Source organism: Pipistrellus hanaki (genome assembly GCF_964339955.1).
Source record: "Pipistrellus hanaki genome assembly, chromosome: 8".
NCBI classification, from domain to species: Eukaryota; Metazoa; Chordata; class Mammalia; order Chiroptera; family Vespertilionidae; genus Pipistrellus; species Pipistrellus hanaki.
The window spans coordinates 17,964,655-17,987,078 of NC_140510.1; the positions used below are offsets into that span (position 1 = coordinate 17,964,655).

General features: G+C 38.2%; 1 protein-coding gene across 1 annotated transcript in view; it reads right to left on the reverse strand.

Moving 5' to 3' along the window:
- DARS1 (aspartyl-tRNA synthetase 1) overlaps nucleotides 1-22,424 on the reverse strand; it is a 58,364-nt gene that overhangs the window by 34,961 nt on the left and 979 nt on the right. The window contains exons 2-4 of the mRNA XM_084892267.1: nucleotides 20,846-20,903; nucleotides 16,536-16,628; nucleotides 5,560-5,662 (exon numbers count right to left, since the gene is read on the reverse strand). Coding sequence (XP_084748393.1) covers nucleotides 5,560-5,662; nucleotides 16,536-16,628; nucleotides 20,846-20,903 — 254 coding nt within the window. The remainder of the gene's footprint in view (nucleotides 1-5,559; nucleotides 5,663-16,535; nucleotides 16,629-20,845; nucleotides 20,904-22,424) is intronic.

Below are 22,424 nucleotides of genomic sequence, written 5' to 3' on the forward strand. Positions count from 1 at the left end.
TGCTAGGAATGGAACTGAGGTTGCGTGAAGTCAAAATGGGACAGAAAAAACTAGCAGAAAATGGGAGATTGCTTTTAAAATAAAGTTCTGGGGAGCAAAAACCAAGGTGTGGCCATGGGAGTGAGCTGTTAAAAGTAATGGTGAAGATAGTGGAGTACAAGGAAGAAATTTTAAGGCCACAGAGTTCCATATATATTTGAAAACACTTAAAATGAGAGAATACTATCAGCCAGAAAAACAAAATGATTTTCAGTAAAACGACCTATTTTAGTGTTTGGGCTTTTCACAAACTGAAAGGCTCGATCTTCTCTTCATTTACACAACATCCATAAGCACTATCCCTTTCTTCACTGCTATCAGAGCCTCCCGCTGTTTAGTATCCACTCTTTACCTGGCCACGTGTTCTAAGGAAAGGTAAGTTCATCCCAGCTCCAGAGTGTCTAGGGTTTAGTCCCAGATCCTCTGAGAATTTACTCCAGATTAATGGTGTCATTTTGGCATAGTTTTTCAAACTAAAAACTTTCATGTTCTTTTCCTTACCCCACACATAAGCAGTCAGCAGACAGATAAGACTTATGCTTTTACCTAGTACTCACTGACAAATATATTGTCTCTTTTAAGAGCATAGTTTTACTATAACATTATTTTGATGTAAATTATATCCAACACAGCTGACCATTAGGGATCAATCTGAGCATAATGAGAATTTTGTGTTTGTCTATGCAGATTTCATTAGTGAGAGCCACTAGGTCAATATAGAAAACGATTCTTTGGTGAACTAAGCCATGTAGGAACACATGGAACACACACACTCTCCAAATTTCTATGTGTTATAAGCTACATCCATCCACTTGGTGGTACAACTTTCCTTTGGACAGCTTTCTTTCCCCCACAATTTACAAGCTGCAACTCTTCTGACACCCACTCCCACAAGAACACAACATGTATTTTTAAAGATAAAGTGAGATATTTATTGTTGTACTTCTCACTCATTTAATATGTGGAAAACTATTCTACCTATTTTTTTATACTAAGTTTATTATAAAATGATTTCCCTAATAAAATTTTTGGTTGTGCTATATAACCCACCCTATAAAATAAAAAGCTAATATGCAAATAGACCAAATGGTGGAACAGCCGGTCGGTATGACACGCACTGACCACTGGGGGGGGGGGGGGGGGGGGGGAGGGTGGCGCAGATGCTCAACATAGGAGCTGCCCCTTGGTGGTCAGTGTGCTCCTACAAGGGGAGTGCCACTCAGCCAGAAGCCCTGAGCCTGGCTCATGGCTGGCGAGCACAGCGGCTCTGTGGCAGCTCTAAGGATGTCCAACTGCTGGCTTAAGGGGAGTGGGCCTAAGCTGGCAGTCAGACATACAGCGAGGGCTCCTGGACTGCGAGAGGGCACAGGCTGGGCTGAGGGACCCCACTCCCCCAACCCAGTACACGAATTTCGTGTACCGGGCCTCTAGTTTTCCATATAAATCTTGAATTTCTTAATGCATAATTTTGCATAGCAGTGATTTTAGGAATGCATCTGTTACATTACAGCAGAACTGACCGAATATGACCACTTTACAAAAAATTAACCCAAAAGGACACCCAAACCTGAATGTCCCAAGATCTCCTTCCTTGCTGACAAGAGAGCAATTTAGGAGAGGGTTTAGCTGGTACAAGTGTTTAACAAAGAGCCTGATGTGTTAAGGAACACCATCAGTTATCTAGGCAAATCCTTCCTTCCTGTGTCCAGAATCTTAGTAAAGGATAAATTCTAATTTTAATATCTGAGTTGGTGGTCTTGTTTTCCCCATTAATTGCATATACCACATAGCTGCTTCGTTGAGTAACTTTGTGTTTTCTCACATATAGAGTGATAAGAATGTGTAAAATGAACTATGGCATTGCTGATGATAAGAAAAGGCAAAAGAGTAAGCAAATATAGATGCAATTATTAAAGTAGTCTAGTGAATTTTAGTTTTCATGTTTATAATTATAACTATATTTTTATACTAAAATTATTAAAGAAAAATAACTTTATAAACATAAATTTCTAGTTTCTAACTACCTTTCCCTCCACTATTTTCATAGCATGCTTTTTATTTTATTTTTTAAATATATATTTTATTGATTTTTCACGGAGAGGAAGGAAGAGGGGTAGAAAGTTAGAAACATCAATGAGAGAGAAACTTCAATCAGCTGCCTCCTGCACCCTTCCCCCCCCCCCCCCCCACTGGGGATGTGCCCGTAACCAAGGTACATGCCCCCGACCAGAATCGAACCCGGGACCCTTCAGTCTGCAGGCCAACGCTCTATCCACTGAGCCAAATCAGCTAGGGCATAGCATGCTTTCTAAAAGTTAAATTTATTGGGGTGACACTGGTTAATATTGTGTAAATTTTAGGTGTATATCTTTATAATATGACTTCTGTATACTCCGTTGTGTGCCCACCACCTGAAGTCTAGTCTCCCTCCGTCACTATGTATTTGACTCCCTTTATCTGCTTTGTCCTTCCTCCCAGTAACCATTATTTTGTTGTTTGTATCTACTTCATTATCCCCCCCCCCCCCCCGACCCTAGTATCAATAAAGGTGAAAAAGATACTACACTAAGCATTTCTTTCTACATGTTTACATATTCTAATATCAACAAAACTGTTAAAATTTTAATACTTACAGACGCTTGAATATTAAAGATTTTCAGCAAAACTGGAAACAATTTTGCTGGCCTTCTAGTTGTCAGAAATAATTAGTTGAATTTTACTATACTCAATGAGAAATATGTCCACAAATCTACATAACTACCCACGTTCAAATTAGTAATTTTTAAGTCTTGGAAAAGCTGTAATATAAAATTAGATAGAAAAGAGGACAGGCTATAAAGTTGCCACATACTAGTTTTTTGAGTAATGCATCAACAAAATAATGTATATTTTTAAAAAATAAAGCACTATTAAATATAGCACAATGATTTAAATTAAATTGTATAATTCATTAAGAATTCAAAATGCCCAAACATGAGAAACCATATATTTTTGCTAGTTAAAAACAGAACCCAAAAGCATCAATTATTTTTTAAAATATTAAACTACTTTTGGATAATAAAAATCTATATTCGAATTCTAAGGCAGGCAGAGGCTTGTTTTACATGTCAAGTAACTTCTTGCAATTATAGTAAATTAATACCATACTGAATCTCATACTTTTATATTTCTCAGGCAAGTAGAAATAAAGATTTTTAAAGAACCGTATCCCTTGCCTGTTGCTAGCAGAGGAAGGTGACCAGCGGCAGGGGGCAGCGCCAGACAGATGGCAAGTAGTGGCAGCAGCGTGGGTGAGGCCAGCTGCTGGCAGCCAGGGGAATGAAACCCCTAGAAGGCCATGATTGCCAGTCAGGCCTACCTGAGGGGTCCTAGATTACGAGAGGTCACAGGAGAGCTAAGGGACATCCCTCGCCCCCTGTGCACGAATTTCATGCACCGAGCCTCTAGTTTCTATATAATAAAAGCCTAAGATGCTAAGTGTCCGGTCATCTGTTCAACCAATCAAAGTGTAATATGCTAATGATATGCTAATGACACTCAACTATTCACTATGATGTGCACTGACCACCAGGCGGCAGACGCTCTGACTGGTAGGTGAGCTAGTTGCTGGGGTCCAGCCCATCAGGACTGAGCAAGATGGGCCGGTCACACTCTGGAGCCCTCCTGCGGTCCCTCCCCAGCTGGCCAACCTCTTGAGTCCCTCCCCGGCTCCAATCGTGCACTAGTGGGACCCCTCAGCCTGGCCTATGCCCTCTCACAATCTGGGACCCTTCGGGGGATGTCAGAGAGCCAGTTTTGGCCCGATCCTGCAGGCCAGGCTGAAGGGCCCTAGGCCTCTAGTTAAATATAATTTAGCATATATGTCTGTGGTATCCAGGGGCTCAAAGGCTCTATATGCAACATTTATTTCTAGGGTCCAAGCTTATTTATACCCCATTTCATAGGACAGAGATTGACCTTTAAAGGCTAGATGATATATGCAATCCACAAGCACAAACCTTTGCAGGACTATGAGATGAAATCAACAAACCTAAATATCAAAAGATACAGGTAGAAGAGATGAAAGTGACAGTCTCTGGGCAACATCAGTGGGAGGTAGGGAGAGATGGGATTACTGTACTAATAGTACTAATACTACTGAGTTCACCAGTGAGAAGCCATGTAATTAATGACACTGGAGTTTTTATACCAGAGTGCAGGTATCGCTGTGATACAATAAAACTAAATTTGAGCCCAGCTGGCATGGCTCAGTGGTTGAGTGTTGACCTATGAACCAGGAGGTCACGGTTTGATTCTCGGTCAGGGTACATGCCCTGTTTGGGGATTGGGGATCAATCCTCAGTGTGGGGTGTGCAGGAGACAGCCGATCAATAATTCTCTTTCAACATTTAAGTTTCTCTCTCTCCGTCTCCCTTCCTCTCTGAAATCAGTAAAAATATATTTAAAACAAAACAAAAAAAACCTTTAACTTTGATAAGTACATCTCTAAACTACAGTAAAACCAGATGCTGAACATCTACTATATTAAAACACTGTGATATGGGATGATAAAACTGAATTTGATAAATAAATCTCTAAACCAAAACCAGTGGCTAAGCATCCACTATATGTAAAATACTATGCTGGAGGAGTCATGGAGGGCCCAAACATAAATTAGTCTTAAATTATATAATTTTTTAGTTTTTTTGTAGTTATAAGTTGATAATTCTATGTGGTTAACTCATCTTTGACAGCATACATCTAAAGAACAGACATAAAAATCAATAGAAAAAATATACACTTACTCTAGATTGAATTTCTTTAAAAAACATTTATGCCTATGAAATACTCTACTACTTAAAATATAAAGATCGTCCATTTTCCAAGTCTTCTTTGATCATTATCATAGAAATAAAATTTCAATTAAATTGAGAAAAACATACAAATGAAAAAAACTAGCCATATCACCAACCATTATTAACGTGGAACTACTATGCTATCTCAATATCCCATTTCTTGAAAACTGAACAAAACAATGAGCTTCTACAGAAACTCTGAGCCAGACAGCAAGACTTTTGGGGAAACAAAGCAATTTTTACTTTTTAAAAAGTCCTTCAGAGGGAATCATTTGCAAAACTACATTCTTTTATTTTATACACTTTTATTCAGTTAGAAAACTTGTTGATCAATATGCAAATCAGATACTGAGGGAGGGAAAGAGGAAATGAAGCTCAAACACCACAAAATAAAGTTGCCTTGCTATGTGGGGGCTGCCAGGCTTTTTGTTACTCTACTTGAAAGTAAATGTGACTTGTCTGTGGAGAGTGCTGCTTCAGCAGTTCCCAATGAATTTTAAGCCTGTGCTCCATATTTTCTCTTTTGTAAGTTTAATGTATTCAGCACACTGAACCGACAATTTAAATAACTACATTTTTAAACAAACGAAGCATTGATGTTAATGTATGAAAATGGTCCAAACCCATGGGAGTCTTGGTTCCCACCATTGTTTATTCTGACAACAGGATATAATTGCTTACTTACTTGGCAGCAAACTTAACCATCTGCTTGCTTGCATGGTCTCCCACTGCCACAAGAGCCTGGACGTTAAACTGCTGCTGACGTAGGACTAAGAAACACTGCTTCCCTGAATAAGTCAGAAAGAACACAAATGTATTTAGGACATGCTACTCCAGGTTTTACAGAAGGAAAATGCTTATCTACTTTAAATTTGGGTCAAAATTTACTATATTCATCAGGCTCATAACACACATATATCTGGCTTTCACAGACAAAATACTCATCCTCAAACTTTAATGAAACCCAATTTCCTACCATGAGTAAAAAAATGCTTTAAACATTTTTATGAGAACACAGGCAAATCACTAATTAAAAAAATATTACAAATAAAAATTTATTTTGTTATTGCATTTATTTATTAAACAAATTTCAAGTAACTTCAGATCACTTTCAACATTCATTCAATAGCTATTATATTCTACAGCCAAAGGCACTGTGCTAACCACCATGGGAGCTTCGAAGTACTAATAAAGAACCAAGTAACAAGAATACATTTTATAAGGGTGATCCATTTTACTTTCTACCAAAGTTAATTTTAAAGAGCATTTAGAATGACAGGCTAGTTTTTTTCATGGTTTATTTCCTTGATCATCTTCCCAATCTTACATCCTTTATAATCATTCCCCAATTTTTCTTTTAGTACAAATAAGTTACACTGTCTATGAAAGATCATTCTCTCTATGCCCTGATTTCATTAAAGAACCATCATTCCTTATTCTTAATCTTTCATTAAAGAACCATCATTCCTTATTCTTAATCCTTTGAAAACAAACTATTCATAACAGATTCCAGTAACTATATATCCTGTGACATCCCTTTCTTCCAAAGCAGATTCCTTTTAAGTCTCTGGTCAAGTTTTGATTAACTATATAAGAACCCAGTGGTCATAATGCCAAAACGACCAAAGACTGGTCACCAGGAGGCTGCGTACGCAGTGAATGCACGCGGCTGTGCGGGGCTGCAAGCATGGCAAGGCGCATGCGGGTGGGTGGGGCCGTGGGATTCCGCACTGGGCTTCTAGTTTCCTCATAATACAAGATAAAACTTTTCAAGACCACATTTCTCATCAGCTTGTCTTATAAAACAGCAAAAGATGATTTGATTTTTTAAACTGAGAATTATCCTTTATACTAAAAAGTAGCCTTAAAAAAAAAGTAAAAATGCAGGTGGACTTATAGTTATTAGTTTCAACATAGGCTATTTTGAAAAGAAAATCAGATAGTAATCATGAATTTTAAAAAAGAAAGATAGGTTGCAAGCAAAGTGCCAACACAAACATAATCTATGGACATCTGAGTCATATACAGTAGTTTTATCCCTAAATAGACACTTATTTTCTTTTTTGGAATATGATCCAGTATTAAAGTAAAGTTTTTAAGAAAGTATAATAAATAAATTCAAGGGGATTTTAAGACACTGAATGGATAGATTGATGAAATTAGAAATCTGCAGGTGGATCAAAATGACATTATCCCAGGACTACTGAAACCACAGCCAGATATTAGGCAACTTAGAACAGAGTGTTAGCATGAATTGGAAGGCAACATGATTTAGTAAGTATTTCAGCTCCTCTAACAAGACAGGCAGGCAGCACAGACTTAGCTGCTCTACAAAGCCATCATGCAATGAACTCTAATGCCACACAAAGACCTTGAGAGAAAATGGAGAGCTTTAAAGGGCATATAAATGGTGAGTACAGGAAAATGTCTCTGGGTCAGCACTAAGGGGTAACGTTTAGTACAAGGGTTTGGTAAAAAATAAAAGCCCTGAAATAGAAAGACTCAGGATCACATTCAGCCTACCACTTAACAATTTTCAGTGGGAAAATTGTTATTCTTTGATTGGTTGACTTCTGCACACACCTGACTGGGCCAGGATGGAACCTGCAACCCAGGAATGTATCCTTGACTGGGAATCAAACCTGTGACCCTTTGTTGCCAGTGCTCTAACCACTGAACACACCAGTAAGGGTGAAGCCTGTGGGAAAATTATTAAACACTTCATGCCTCAGTTTTTCATCTGCAAAAGGGAAAAAATAACATATCACTCATGGAGTTTTCTTGATTTTTTTTCTTTCTTTAAAAAAAATATTTTATTGATTCTTTACAAAGAGAAAGGGAGAGGGATAGAGTTAGAAACATCAATGAGAGAGAAACATTGATCAGTTGCCTCCGGCACACTGTGTGCCTGCAACCAAAGTACATGCTCTTAACCGGAATTGGACCTGGGACCCTTGAGTCCGCAGGCCGACGCTCTATCCACTGAGCCAAACCGGTTTCGGCGTGATGTTTCTGAAATAATCTTGAAAATTATATAAGTAATATATTTAGAGTTGTAACATTTAATTAATATTAACTATGAATTAAAATATTAATATTAACTAACTATAAATTGGTTATTTATTTGAGGATTATCATTCCTATTTCACAGCTGGATTACTATGTGCAAAAAGTATGTCAGGTGTTTGGAACACAAATATTTGTTAGATACTCATGATAGACCATTATGTGAAAATATAATAAAACCATATATAATCTCGATTTTGTTTGTGTAAGAAGTATAGACATATGAAAAGAAGCTCAGAGTCACTAATCATCAGAAAAATGCACATTAGAACCACAATGAGATATCACCTCAAACCTGTCAGAATGGCTGTCATCAATAAACAAACAAGGGTTGTCAAGGGTGTGGAGGAAAGGGAACCCTTGTGTTCTGTTGGTGGGAATGCAGATTGATGCTGCCACTGTGAAATGCAGTATGGAGTTACCTCAAAAAATGAAAAATAGAACTGCTTTATGAGCCAGAAAATCCACTTCTGGGAATTTATCTGGAGAAACCTGAAACACTAATTGGAAAAATATGTACCCTTATGTTCATATGTACCCCTATGTTCATTGCAGCTGTATTTACTATAGCCAAAATTTGGAAACAGCTCAAGAGTCCATCAATTAACTATGAATTAAAATATTAATATTAACTAACTATAAATTGGTTATTTATTTGAGGATTATCATTCCTATTTCACAGTTGGATTACTATGTGGAGTTTTCTTGATATAAAACAGCTATGGTACCTTTACACAATGGACTACTGGGCGTATAAAAGAAAAAAAATTTTACTCTTTGCGACAGCAGGGATGGACCTGGAGAACATTATGCTAAGTGAAATATGCCAGTCAAAGAAGGACAAGTACCATATGATTGCACTCACATGTGGAATTTAATGAACAAAGCGAACTAACAAGCAAAATAGAGAAAGACTCACAGAGCAGGCAAACAGCTGTGGTGGGGGATGTTGGACAGGGTGGAAGGATTGAGTGGGGGGAAAAAAAGAGAAATAACTCATGGGCCTGGGTAACACTGTGGTAATTGTGGGTATCAGGGGGTGGGTGGAGGTAGAAGAGGGTGTAGGGAGATGAATGGAACTAAAAAAAGTATTAACATAGACTGAATAAGGGACAAACACACCAAAATGTGGCTACTAACAGGTGGTAAAATTTCAGGGAATTATTTTGTCCTTCATATTTCTCGGTATTTTCTGAACTTTTTACAATATACTACTTTTCTAATCAGAAAAAAAATCTTTTTTTAAAGACAAGGACACAATTAGAGAGGTAGGTATAGAAGGTAAGGCTTATATGAGCTGCCTATAAATGACTCACTTCATATTGAGACACACACAGACTAAAAGTACGTAAAGGGATGGAAAAAGATATTTCATGAAAATGCAAACAAACGCTGGGGTAGCAATACCTATACCAGACAAAATAGACTTTAAAACAACAACTATGTAACAACAGAGAAAGGACTCAGCCATTCCACTAAATCAAAGACACATACATCCATGTTTATTGCAGCATTATTTATAATTAGAGGCCCAATGCACAGAGATTTGTGTAATAGGCCTTCCTTCCCCTGGCGGAAGGCACCAGCTTCCCTCTGGCACCCAAGACCCGGGCTGCTTTGCTCTAGCTGCTGCCAGGCATCTGGGACCAGGGCTGCTTCGGTCCAGCTGTTGCCGCCACCCACTGGGGGCATGCTCCGAGCCATGCTGTGCGGCTGCTTGGAGCACGCCCCCGCCCTGGTGTGTGTGTGTCCACTGGAGTGGGGTTCACACACAGTCCCCTCCCGCCCATCTGCGCACATAGCTCATCCTAAGGGGTCGTGATGCAGCCTCCGCCTGAGCTGGTCATGATGCCCGGCTAATTTGCATATTACCCGTCTAAATATATAGATAGCTAAGATATGGAATCAACCCAGGTGTGTTTATCAATACATGAATGGATAAAAGAAGTGGTGCATATGTACAATGGGATATGAATCAGCCATAAAAAAGAATGAAATCTTGCCATCTGCAACATGGATGGACCCAGAGTAGTGATTGTCAAAGCCATCCGGTGGTCCACAAGCTTCGGAAGGTTGGTGACTGCTGGTTTAAGGAAACCTTTGGAAGGTAAGGGAGGATGGTGGTAAAGGGGAGAGATCAACCAAAGGCCTTGTATGCATTCATATAAGCCTAACCAAGGGACACAGACACCAGGGGGGTGGGGCCATGAGTGGGGAGGACAATGGGGGGGTTAAAGACACATATGTAATACTTTAATCAAAGAGAGAGAAAACAAGGAATTGGAGCAGCATTTGCCAACCGGTGGCCCATGGACCACTTGGTCCATGAGGTCCAAAAGGTTGGCGACTGCTGAAGAGGGCATTGTGGTGACTGAAATGTCAGACAGATGAAGACAAATGCCATGATTATATGGCATTTGTGAATCTAAAAACAGAATAAACAAATAAGCAGAGCAAAAACAGACTCATGTTTGTTAAGGAAATTAAGTATGAAAACCTCTCATAACAGTGGTATTTATATAAAGGAACCAAAGTTCATATATATGTAGTCTTTACTACGGAACAGATTTCCATATGCTCTAATGCTATGATCCCCAAAGCTGCTGTGTTCAAAGCACTTTCAATTCTAGAAATTTGATGGACCACTAAAATTTTTTTCCAAAAGATTAAAAAATAAATAAAAAATCAGTACTGGTTCCTGGTAAATAGAACTGTCTGCACAGACTACTTCTATCAGGTACTTTGAGACCAAGTTCTCGCCAGGTGTTAGTAAACATAATTTTCTTTCTTTGGCTCTGGCTGGTAATACAGTGTACTGCATGATCTATTTAGTTCAATGTTTTGTAAGCTACTATTTAAAAACAAACAAACATTTTTACTGATTTCAGTGAGGGAGAGATTGAAACATCAATGATGAGAGAGAATGATTCATTGGGTGCCTTCCACATCCCTTCTACCAGGGATCCAGCCAGAAACCTGGGCATGTGCTCTGACAGGGAATCGAACCCTGACCCCTTGTTTCATAGACCGATGCTCAACCACTGAGCAACACCAGCTGGACAGCTACTATTTTTATAGACACTGGTGAGTGATAAGGAGAAGCATGTGTACAACACTTTTTATGAAAATTTAAAACAAAGGCTATCCCCATGCATGTAAATGCATCCTCCCCACCCCCCCGGAAGTGTTCACAAGAAACAACAGTGGTTATTTTGGGGGAAGAGATTGTGATGGGATGAAGAAGCTAGAACTATGAGACTTTTTTCATTTTGTACCTTTTGGCACTATTGAAATTTTATTTTATTCCAAGAAGCAATTACATAATTTCTCCGTTTAGAAAAGTCCTTACTGTATTTAAATTAGTATAGAAATGTTGTTCGACAGATAAATCTACTGCTAAATATTACTTATCTTTCTTCTTGGAATTTTCCAATCAGGAGACAGTTTATAGAAAGATATAGAGTCAATGTTCAAAATAGCTGAATAAAGTCACTATTTTTAGATAATTTAAATTAACAATTAAAAATCCATGTTGAGCCCTGTCTGGAGTGGTCAGTGGTTAGAGCACTGGCCCAAGCATGGGAGGTCTTGGGTTCCATTCCCTGTCAAGGGCATGTACCTGGATTGAAGGGTTGATCCCCAGCCTGGACATGTCTCTGTCACATTGATTCTCCCCCCCCGAACCTCCCCAAAAAAATCGATGAAAAAAAAATATCCTTGGGTGAGAATAGCAAAAAACTGTGTTGAATTTTGATTCTTAAGGTTTTAGAAGCAGCACTTTATTTCTCAAATTTTCACATAAATACTGTTTTAGAAAAATGTAAAGTTTGAAACCTCCTTTTACACACCAAGAGTACAATCTTTATTTCTGAGCTAAAGAACCAACATGGTAGGCGTTAAGAACAAAAGGTTTATTCTCATCTCCATTGTGGTGTCGGCTCCTAATGCAGAGGCCTCTGCGGAAGAACTAGGCTATTAAAGATGTGAGGCATCTTATGTCCTGATCTCTTCCTACTGTCTTTCAGATTGCCAAGCTCTTGAATTCATTATTTAGATAATGTACCATAACTTCCTGATTCCCAACATTAACATTTTCCTTCATCATTTATGTTAATCAGTTAGGAAGTTAAGTAGCAAAGACCTTACTATTTTAAATACTTTCCTTTTGTTATTTTCCCTAAAGTACTCTCTCATGGATGTTAGTTGATCTGACCTTTGGTGTTAAAATCCTAAATTATCTGTTTACCAAAAATAATTAGCTATTTTGGAAGTAAAGTAAGTTTTTAGAAAAAAAATATTGAAAGAGAATTATTTAATGCCATGATTTCCATCTAAAGTGTATACAATTTGAAAGGACCACTGATATTTCAATTACTTTTTCAATATGCAGACTTAAACGTTCACAATGGAAACAAATTTTAAAGGTATCATTAAGACCGATAGACAGATATAAAACACTTAATTTTAGGAATGCTATACATAAACTTAGTATAAGAAATCTGATTTTAAATTCTGTCCTTTAAAGCAAACTATACAGATATGTAAACAGACTAGATTTTTTGTTTGCATAACAGGATTCGATACTGTCATGCTTTTGACTCTATGATTTTGACATTTCCATTTCTTTACTGATGGTCTTTCACAGCTTTGCTCTACTTGAAACTGCTAGCATGGTTTGTTTTTTCCCTAAGCCCAGTTTGAATGTGTTACTAATTTTGGAGTTAAAGCACATAAATTTTCTAAATATGTCATATTTATTGACATTTCCAAAATGTAAGACAATGTAAGAAAGGAATAACAGCAAATTCAAAACATAGATTTTATTTATTTTTAGATAATCCACTTTAGCAGAAACAGAAAACATTGATAATCACTATTAGCAAGATGTGGAAAAAGTCACATACTTGTGGGATAAATACATATAGTATTACTGAAAGGTTCTTTTGCTATTAGAAATATTAAGTATGTATATGCATACCCTTCAATCCAGCAATCTCACTTCTAGATACCTATGTTTGAGAAATACTGCCTTATGTAGATCTATAACTAGTACCATGGAAGAAATCTCTATGAAAAATCCTCACTGAAAGTTTTAGAAGATGCAGAATAACATGTAAAATATGATATCATTTACATAAAACAAATTAAAACTCACACACAAAATATAAAACTATGTTCGTGTGTATGTACGTGTGTGCGTGTGTGCGTGTGTGTGTGTGTGTGTATGCACATACGTACATTAAAAAGGAAGATTTTTGGAAAGGTGCTGAACAAATTATTAAGAATTTAATAGAAAATGTTGAAGCAGAGGATAGACAGTAAAAAAAAAAAAAAAAGTAAATATCATTTCTGTATTTTTTGAAAAATTCATGTAAAAACGTTATTTAGATAACTTAGAACACATATATAACCTTAAAAGCAAAATAAGATTTTTCAATTAGAAGTTATAAAGATCAGATTAAATGCAAAATTCCAAAAATATATCTGAAACTTAATCTAGTACTACTAGTATACTAAAAGAATACCACTCACACCTTTGCCAAATTCAGTTTATTTCATGTATCTTACAAATTGTTCAACATTAATAAACCCATTGTTATAAGTCATTATAATAATATATAATTGATTATTATTTGTGATAGTTATATTCCATAAAGTCTCTAGGAACAATGAATTAACAATTGAACCATTGCTCTTAGGGAAAATACAGGGTTAGGTTCCCATGAGTCTGTTACAATATTTTCATCAGTCCATCAATACACAACCTTATTTGTATGTTTCTGTTTAAATAAACTTTATCCTATATAATAAAAGCATAATATGCTAATTAGACCAGATGTCCTTCCGGACAACTTTCTGGACGAAGCCAGGGCTGTGCATAAATTTTGTGCATCGGGCCTCTAGTTTAATATATAGAGAGTTATTCATTAACATAAACTCATAGCTAACAGCACTATACCTCATGCTCACATGAAGCTTATCTAACACACATATTTTCTCTTTAAGGCATATTACAACCTCCTTGCACTTAGGAACACTTCAGTACTATACTCGGGGGCCACATTAAACAGCCAAATCACCAACAAAAAGCACAGAACTGAAGAATGTGACATTCAACAGGCTGTGAAAAGGACACCTGTTTATGAGAGCTTACTCAAGAAGGCAGAGCTTCACCGTGTTTGACCTGACTGGAAATGTATGCACTGGGCAACTCAAACTTTTTGCCACTACACACATACAGGTCAGTATGTCTGTGAATGACAGTAAAAGTGCCACATACATTGACTTTGGGATTATAAACACATTCTAGCAAGTAGGTGAATTGATAAATACACAATCTATGAACAATGTATTTTTAATATCTAAAAAATTTCAAACCAACACAAAAGCAGAGAGAATAGTATAATAAACCTCTACATAAATATACTCAACACAATTACATTTTGAGAAAAAAAAATTGCTGGAGAAAGGTTTTGTAAAATTTAACATCTACTTCTGATAACAGAAAACTTGGGCTAGAAGAAAACTTCTTTTAATACTTTTTAAAATATGGCATTCTTTTCTAATGACATTTTATGCAGAACACCCACGGTCATGAAATAACTCAATAGGAGTTTAAATCTCTGCTGTATAAAAAATCCTTAATTGTGGAAATTCCTTCAGGACTAGAAAGAACCTAACTAATTAATGTAAAGAACCACATAAATATTTGATACAAGGTAAATATTTGAAAGAAAAGTACAAAATGATCATTATGTCTATCTATAATCCTTATGGCCATTCTTGTCTCAGCTTTAACCTAATCCACTTATCTCTCAATGCCTGTACTATTTTGAAGCAAATCTCAGTCATGGTATTTCATCTATCCTATCCTATCTAATAAAAGAGTAATATGCAGATTGACCATCACTCCAACACACAAGATGGCTGCCCCCATGTGCTCAAAGATCCTGCCCCTATGTGGACACAAGATAGCCAGCAGGGGAGGGCAGTTGGGAGGGACCAGGTTTGCAAGGGAGGGCAGTTGGAGGCAATCAACCCTGCAGGGGAGGGCAGTTAGGGGTGGCCAGGCTGGCAGAGGAGGGAAGTTGGGGGCAAACAGGCTGGCAGGGGAGCAGTTAGACATCAATAAGGCTAGCATGGGAGTGGTTAGGGGGTGATCAGGCTGGCAGGCAGAATCGGTTAGGGGCAATCAGGAAGACAGGTAATGAGCAGTTGAGAGCCAGCTGTCCTGGATTGTGAGAGGGATGTCCGACTGCCCATTTAGACCTGATCCCGGTGGGCAGTTTAACATCCCTCGAGGGGTCCCAGATTGGAGAGGGTGCAGGCTGGGCTGAGGGACACCCCCCCCCCCCGTGCACAAATTTTGTGCACCGGGCCTCTAGTTTTTAGATAATTCTGAACACTAGGTTAGGACAATTTCCATAAGGAACTGTGGTTTGTCTAAACAACAACTGTGGTTTGTCTAAACAACACTTATCCCTCTTTTCTGTTGTTAATGCTAATTCAATGAAACTTTCTACAATGAGAAAAAACTTTCTATATTTGTACTGTCTGTGCAATATAGGAGCCACTAGCCATTGTGGCACTTATGCACTCAAAATACATGTAGGGACTGAGCTATTGAATTTTAATAACTACATGTAGTCAGTGGCTAGTTTACTGGGTAACCAGTTTTAGCCTTTTATCTCTTCCACCTCTCTCCCTATCTAAATATTACAAACCCTATCTAATAAAGAGGGAATATGCTAATTGACCCTCATGCCATCATAAAGATGGCAGTGCCCACAGCCAATAAGGAAGGAATATGCTAATTACTGCCCCACACTCAAAGATGACAGCACCCACAGCCAATGAGGGACTATGTTAATTGACTGCCCCCCCCCCCCATATGGCGGCACCCTTAGCCACAAGATGGTGGCACCCAGTCCCCTCAGCCCTGTTGGGGCTGCAGGTGTGGCAGGGCCCAGCCAATCTGCGCGCCTGCCTCCAGAGTCCCCCAGTCCCCTCAGTTCCCCCAGCTGCCCAAGGCCAGCCCAAGGAGCAGGCAAGCCTTGGATAGCAGCTGCCCAGCCGCCCAAAGCTGGCACAAGGCTCAGGTAGCCAAGGCCAGTCAAGGTTTGTGCTGCTGGCAGTGGCAGCGGCACAAGTGTGATGGGGGATTGCCTTCCCCTGATTGCCAGGTTGCCTCCTGCCTCTGAGGGCTCCCGGATGTGAGAGGGGGCAGGCCAAGCTGAGGGACCCCCCCTCACCAGTGCACGGATTTTCATGCACTCTGCCTCTAGTATAAGAATATTAACAAATGAAAAGCTTCTAAAAACACTCTTCACTTAAAAAAATTAAACTTCTGAGAAATACTAAATCAAAACCTTATTAGGTTTCATCTGTGTTTTTAAGGTCAACTTATATTTAAGGCTATCTTATAATAATCTAAAATTAATTAACCAGACTAATATTTTACAGTGACTTAAAAAAGAAAACAGGTGATTTTGTTTTATTTTTAAAGATTTACTTTAGTCTGTGAAATATACACAAAACAAAAAAGTTTAGATTCCTTAGCAAAAGGCCTTTCTTTACTCATTAAATCAATCTTACCTTTAGCTCGGCTTGTATGAACCCTTGCACGCACCCAAACAACTTCATCAGCTTTTTTTTCTGTCAAATTGCTAACCCGAACCAAAACTCGATCTGCAGCAAATAAATGAAACAATTTTAGCAATTTAGAATTTACTAAAAGATCATAATTATTTTGATTTGACAGCAAGCATAAGTACTTGGTATTATCTTAGTTTTCAATCTCTGACACCTTCTTAATTTGTGAATTGTACTTTCTAAATATATCTCTAACACCTATACAATTATCGAGGCCCTGACCAGAAGACTCAATTGCTTGGAGCGTCACCTATACACCAAAAGTTTGCAGGTTCAATCACCAGTCAGGGTGTGTATAAGAGGCAATCAATTTGTTTCTCACTCACACTCATTTTCTCTGTCTCTCCCTTCCTCTTTCTCTAAAATACGGATTGTCAGGAGAGAACTAAAAATAAAAATCTATCCAATTCTTTTATCTTCACTGCCACCATCCCAAAGTACTTGTCTAAATCACAGCAATAACCTTCTGATAATCCCAATTCCCTAATTCAGTCTACACTGGAGTCAAAGTGTTTCAAAATACATATGTGCTGAACATTTAATTGATTTATAAGGCCAACTACAATCTATCCTCATCCACCTTTGCCTAAGTGGACATGGTATTTTAGCTTGCCTGCCATAGCATGTAAGTCAGCTAGCCAAAGGGAGGTTTCTCTGCCAGGCCTGGATAGTCATGGTGTTATAGGAGAACTGCACGGGTGGAATTTCCGTGCTGCTAGTGGGAATGAGTGATTTTTATCTGCATAGAGTTTTATCTCAGTTTAAAAGTCCTATTTCCCTTAAACTAGTTCTGGAAATGTGCAGCTGGGGATGTAGCAGTGCTAAAAGCAAAGCCAGTATCCACAGTCTCTGTTCAGTGGTGGAGCTGAGTCCAGCAGAGCATCAGGCTGGTTACAGTCCATCGGTCCATTGTGTGAGGTCCACATGACCATGGGCCATGTAAGCAAGTGCAGGGGAGAGTGACTCCTGCAACAAGAGAGCCAGGAACCCAGCGCACAAGACAGCCTAGAGAGAAAGAACTCTCTTTGTTCAGTTTATGTATCTCAGATTTCTCAATCTAGCAGTGGCTATGCCTATTCTGGTCAATAACTTGCTCTCAGGTGTGATCGACAGACAAGCACCTTCCCTCATCACCCATACCTTATCAGGCATGCATCTATTGTCCAGACCCTTGCCCCGAGGATCTGTGGGGAGCAGGCCCGGAGAATGTTAAACTGCAGCTTTCTGGCAAAGCTGTACAAATGGCATGTCTTCCCTTTGCTCCTTCCCAATTAATAACGGTTAATTACAACAGTATCAATGGTACCCCATTCTCTAGGACACAGTGACTCAGCCAGAGAAAGGCATGCTGCTCCAACGGAGCTAATCAAAGTCCTTCTCTGGGACTTAATATACAGATACTGGGAATGAAGCTCTCCCCTGGGCTTGCTGAGCTGAGATGGTATAAGCCCAGGGCTGCAATCACCATCTGTCCCACTACCTGAGTTTGTAGGATGAGAGAATAAAGCCAAATAACCTAAGGGAAGCAGAGCCAAGAAATACAGAACTAAAGCTTTAAAGATACCAATTAGGCCTCTAGATACAATCATGCCTTATGCTCTCACCTTTTCCCCCTAGTTATGTAAGCCAATAAATTCTGTTTGTGAGGCCCAACAATTATATCCTCCAATACATCCATCTAGAGTTCTCCAAACAAAACAACTATATGTGAAGATAGCCATATGAGTAAGGTGACCAGACGTCCCGATTTTTAACAATTTGTCCCGCATCCCGCGGTGTTTTAAAAAAGTCCCAATTTTTGGAAAGATTCTTTTAAATCTTTTGGACTTTTTTAAAACGCCGCGGGACACAGGACAAATAGTTAAAAATTGGGACTGTCCCGCCAAAAGTGGGACGTCTGGTCACCTTAGATATGAGGCAATCATGATCCAGAAAACATTTTATTTTTTAAATATGTAATAATTTGAATATTAAATTTAAAACTTAAGTATTAATTAAAAACATAGTAATGGATATAACATCACATCAAGAGTAGTAAAAGGTCTCTTTCTCAAGGGTTATGTTGCCTACCTAACAAAGTCTGTCATTGTCTGGTGCAGTAAAACCTTGTGCAGTAAGTTATAATATTAAGCAAAGCCCTAGATGGTTTGGCTCAGTGGATAGAGTGTTGGCCTGCAGACCAAAGGGTCCCAGGTTCAATTCCGGTTAAAGGCATGTACCTCGGTTGCAGGCTCTTCCCTGGCCCCAGCCCTGGTCAAGGCTAATGCAGGAGGCAACCAATTGATGTGTTTCTCTCATATTGATATTTTTCCTGTATTTCCCTCTCTCTTCTACTCTCTCTAAAAATCAATGGAAAAATATCCTGGGATGAGGATGAAAAACAAACACCCTCGCGCCCCCCCCCCCCCCCGCCAAGAAAAAAAACAAACGCACACAAAACCAATACTAAACAAATATATTTATTCTACCTACTTTGTTTAAACATACTTATAATTTGTCTCTTGAAGCAAAGATGCAGCTTAGAGAGAATGTGAATTACAGAAGAATACAATGGTTCACATTGCCAAAAGCAGACAATGAGGAATTTTTAAGCCACTGGGTATCACAAGAGAATTTCTACAAAGCATTGCCAACAGACCTTATGGGTTAAACCAACTCCCAAGTCTGCTGTGTAAACTTAGGCAAAACAAAGTGTGAAAGAGAAAAGAGAGAAAAAATAGCTTAAGAATTTAAGACAGATTTGGAAATACCAAAATTGAAAAAGCCAACGACTTACTAATAACCAGGCAATAAAAACTCAAAATCAAATGAAACATAACAACATAAATCTGAGAAGACATTAATGTCATGATTAGGGTAACTTTACTAGTACTTTGAAAAAGACAGAATAGCAGCCCTTCTTTCATGTGGTATTCCAACTAATTAGCATAGGGGTTCTCAACCTTTAACAAATCTACACATTCTTGAGGTACATGTCACATTCTCACCAATGATTAGTGGCAGTAGGGGTTCAGCTTAAAAAACTATTGCCTCCTCCACACTTTTAAGACACTGGCATTAGAATGAAGAAATTTGGAGAAATGGAAGCATATGGGGAAGGAAACTTTGCCTGAACAAAGTGTAAGGATTTTAGCAGAGATAAAACCAAAGGCAGAATTTTACTGTTAGGCTACTGTAAACAAACAATTTTCTTTCCCTCTGGTGGGAGAGCTTGTAAGTGGAAAACAGGTGTCTGGATTTGCCAGCCAAATGGGAACAGTAATTATGGCAAGGGGTGATTGGGACTTACGTAATAGACTGAAACTCCAGTGGGCATATTTGTGTTACAGCTGAAGGAAGTCCACTTCAAGAAGATAATTATGCTAAAAACAAAGTCTAAAATGACCCCTCTTGCTTATTCTGGCAGGGGAATGTCATCTCCAAATTATATTGCTTCTACCCCATTTTATATTCAATTATTTTACTTCACCATCTATATCTTTTGGAATGGTATATTTTTTTGCCCATTATTTTGCACTTTGGAAAAAAGTTGGGAAGGAAAGTGATTTTATGATCATGCAATAAATTGAATCTAAAATCACAATAAAATTAACCCAGAGATATGTTATTTCCAAAGCATAACATTCATAGTCAAGTCTGTAAGTTAGAAGTACTTCCAATTGGCCAGAACTTAAAGATCTGCAGTTGTACCAAAGACTGAAAGACATAATTTGGACTTTGGAGTGTCTACCATAAGAAAAATGATTGTTAAGTAAGATAATCTATTGAAAACACAAATAAATAAGTAAATAAAAACAAAAGGCAAATGTTTACAAATAGAAAATCTACAGGTCTAAGAGAAATAATTAATATGTGACAAATCAATTTCAAAGAAATCTAATAAAATCAAGGGGAGAGTAAAGAAGGTAGTTTCATAAAGCATGTATAAGGTTGTAAATGATGAAGGTAGTTACTATTAACGTTCTTTTATCTCCTGGGCCAGAGTTAAATCTTAAATATTTTACCTAACCACTTAGGAATATCTTTTTAACATAACATAACTCTTAAAATATACTCATTTAACGTATTTTCTTCCCTTTCTAAATTAGGAACCATAACCAAACTAACATATGTTTATATAGGATTATAACACCTGCTTGGGTTGTTACTGTCATTTACGTTTTTCAAAGTTATGCCAACCTTAATTAAAACTTCAGAAAGAGTTTCCCTGGAATTAGAAGAAAAAAAGCTTTAATTATCACATAGCTACTAACCTGATTTTTCTTGAGACTGTATCATTGAAGATACTCCATATCTTTCTTTAGCATAATCCTACAAAAAATGTTTTGCATTATAACTTTTTATTTAAAAACTAACAGCATAGTAAACACATAAATACAAACAACAATGGAAAAATAAATTCCTTTTCACTATCAGGACCACTTTATTAATTCAGAGAGTCATAGTTTTAAAGGGTGGAAATTTGTCATGTTATTTACATATGTACTCTATAGAAAAAGGATAAGTACCTGGGTTCTGGCTAGTTTGTTTTAAAGAACACTACTCTTGGAGGGATATACCATAAATAATAGCACTCTCAGATAAAATTTACAGATGTACAACAAAACGTAACTATCTTCCTCAAAATGAGATTAACCCACTTCAAAGCAGGGATTATACATTTCCTCTGAGAAGGGAATAAGATGAAGCACCATTGTTTTATTAACTTCCTATTACAGGAAGAGATGTTCAAAGAGAACCAGCATTTTTTTGGTAAGCTTTCTGAGCACCAGATGTCACATTTTTAGAAACTGAAGATGTTGGATATAAGCTAACTACAACTTTCCATTTGGAAAAGATTAAAAAACAAAACAAAACCCCACCAGCTTCCTGTTTCTAAAAATCAGCTTCAGCATGCTAGGTTGCAAGTGACAATGACAAAATATCGAATTTCTTTTTACAGATTTAGGGTTTAGGTTTTTCTTAAAACACTAGATTTATTAAAAAGACTAGAGGCCTGGTACTCAAAATTCATGCAAGGCGATGGAGGGGTCCCTCACAGCTGGGACCCCTCAGGGGATGTCCACCTGCCAGCCTAGGGATTGGGCCTAAGCCGGTGATCGGATATCCCTCTAGCAGCCTGAGACCTCTGAGGGGATGTCTGACTGCCTAAATCAGGAGTCATACATCCTGAGGGATGTAGTACCACGCCAGGTGGCAGGCGAACAGAGTGGAGCCTGAATCAGGGTCAGGTGCTGCGCCACTCATGCCACTCCATGCCTGCTGCTGTGGAGTGGGGAGATTCCCGCTGTGGCAGCTGCGCTCACCAGCCATGAGCCTGGCCTGGCTTCTGGCTGAGCGGCACTCCCCCTATGGGCAGTTCCTGTGTTGAGAGTCTGCCCCCTGGTGGTCAGTGCGCATCATAGCGGATGGTCTTCCAGTTGTTCCTCCGTAAAGGTCGCTTAGGCTTTTATTATATAGATGAGTGACCTTTTATTTTAACCTCACTTAACCTCTAAAATGATCTCTAAAGAGCTTTCTAGCTATAAAATGACATAACTCTGCCACATCGTCTACCTTATCTCTAGAACTGAGCTATCTGCAAGGTTGCGTTAGTTTATATAGTCAGATAAAAAATACCCAAAATAATTTCCTTAGATTTTACATGGTAACTTAATATATATATGAAATAATTTGTTTCTATCACTCTATAGCTATCTGTTAGAATCCTCTCCTTTAATCTGGAGGATTCCGGTTTTGGGGTGTTTATACAAAAATAAACCAACCAATCTTAAAGACAAAGATAACCCCACCCCTGGTAAAAAGATATAGTTATACAATGTAGCATCAGGG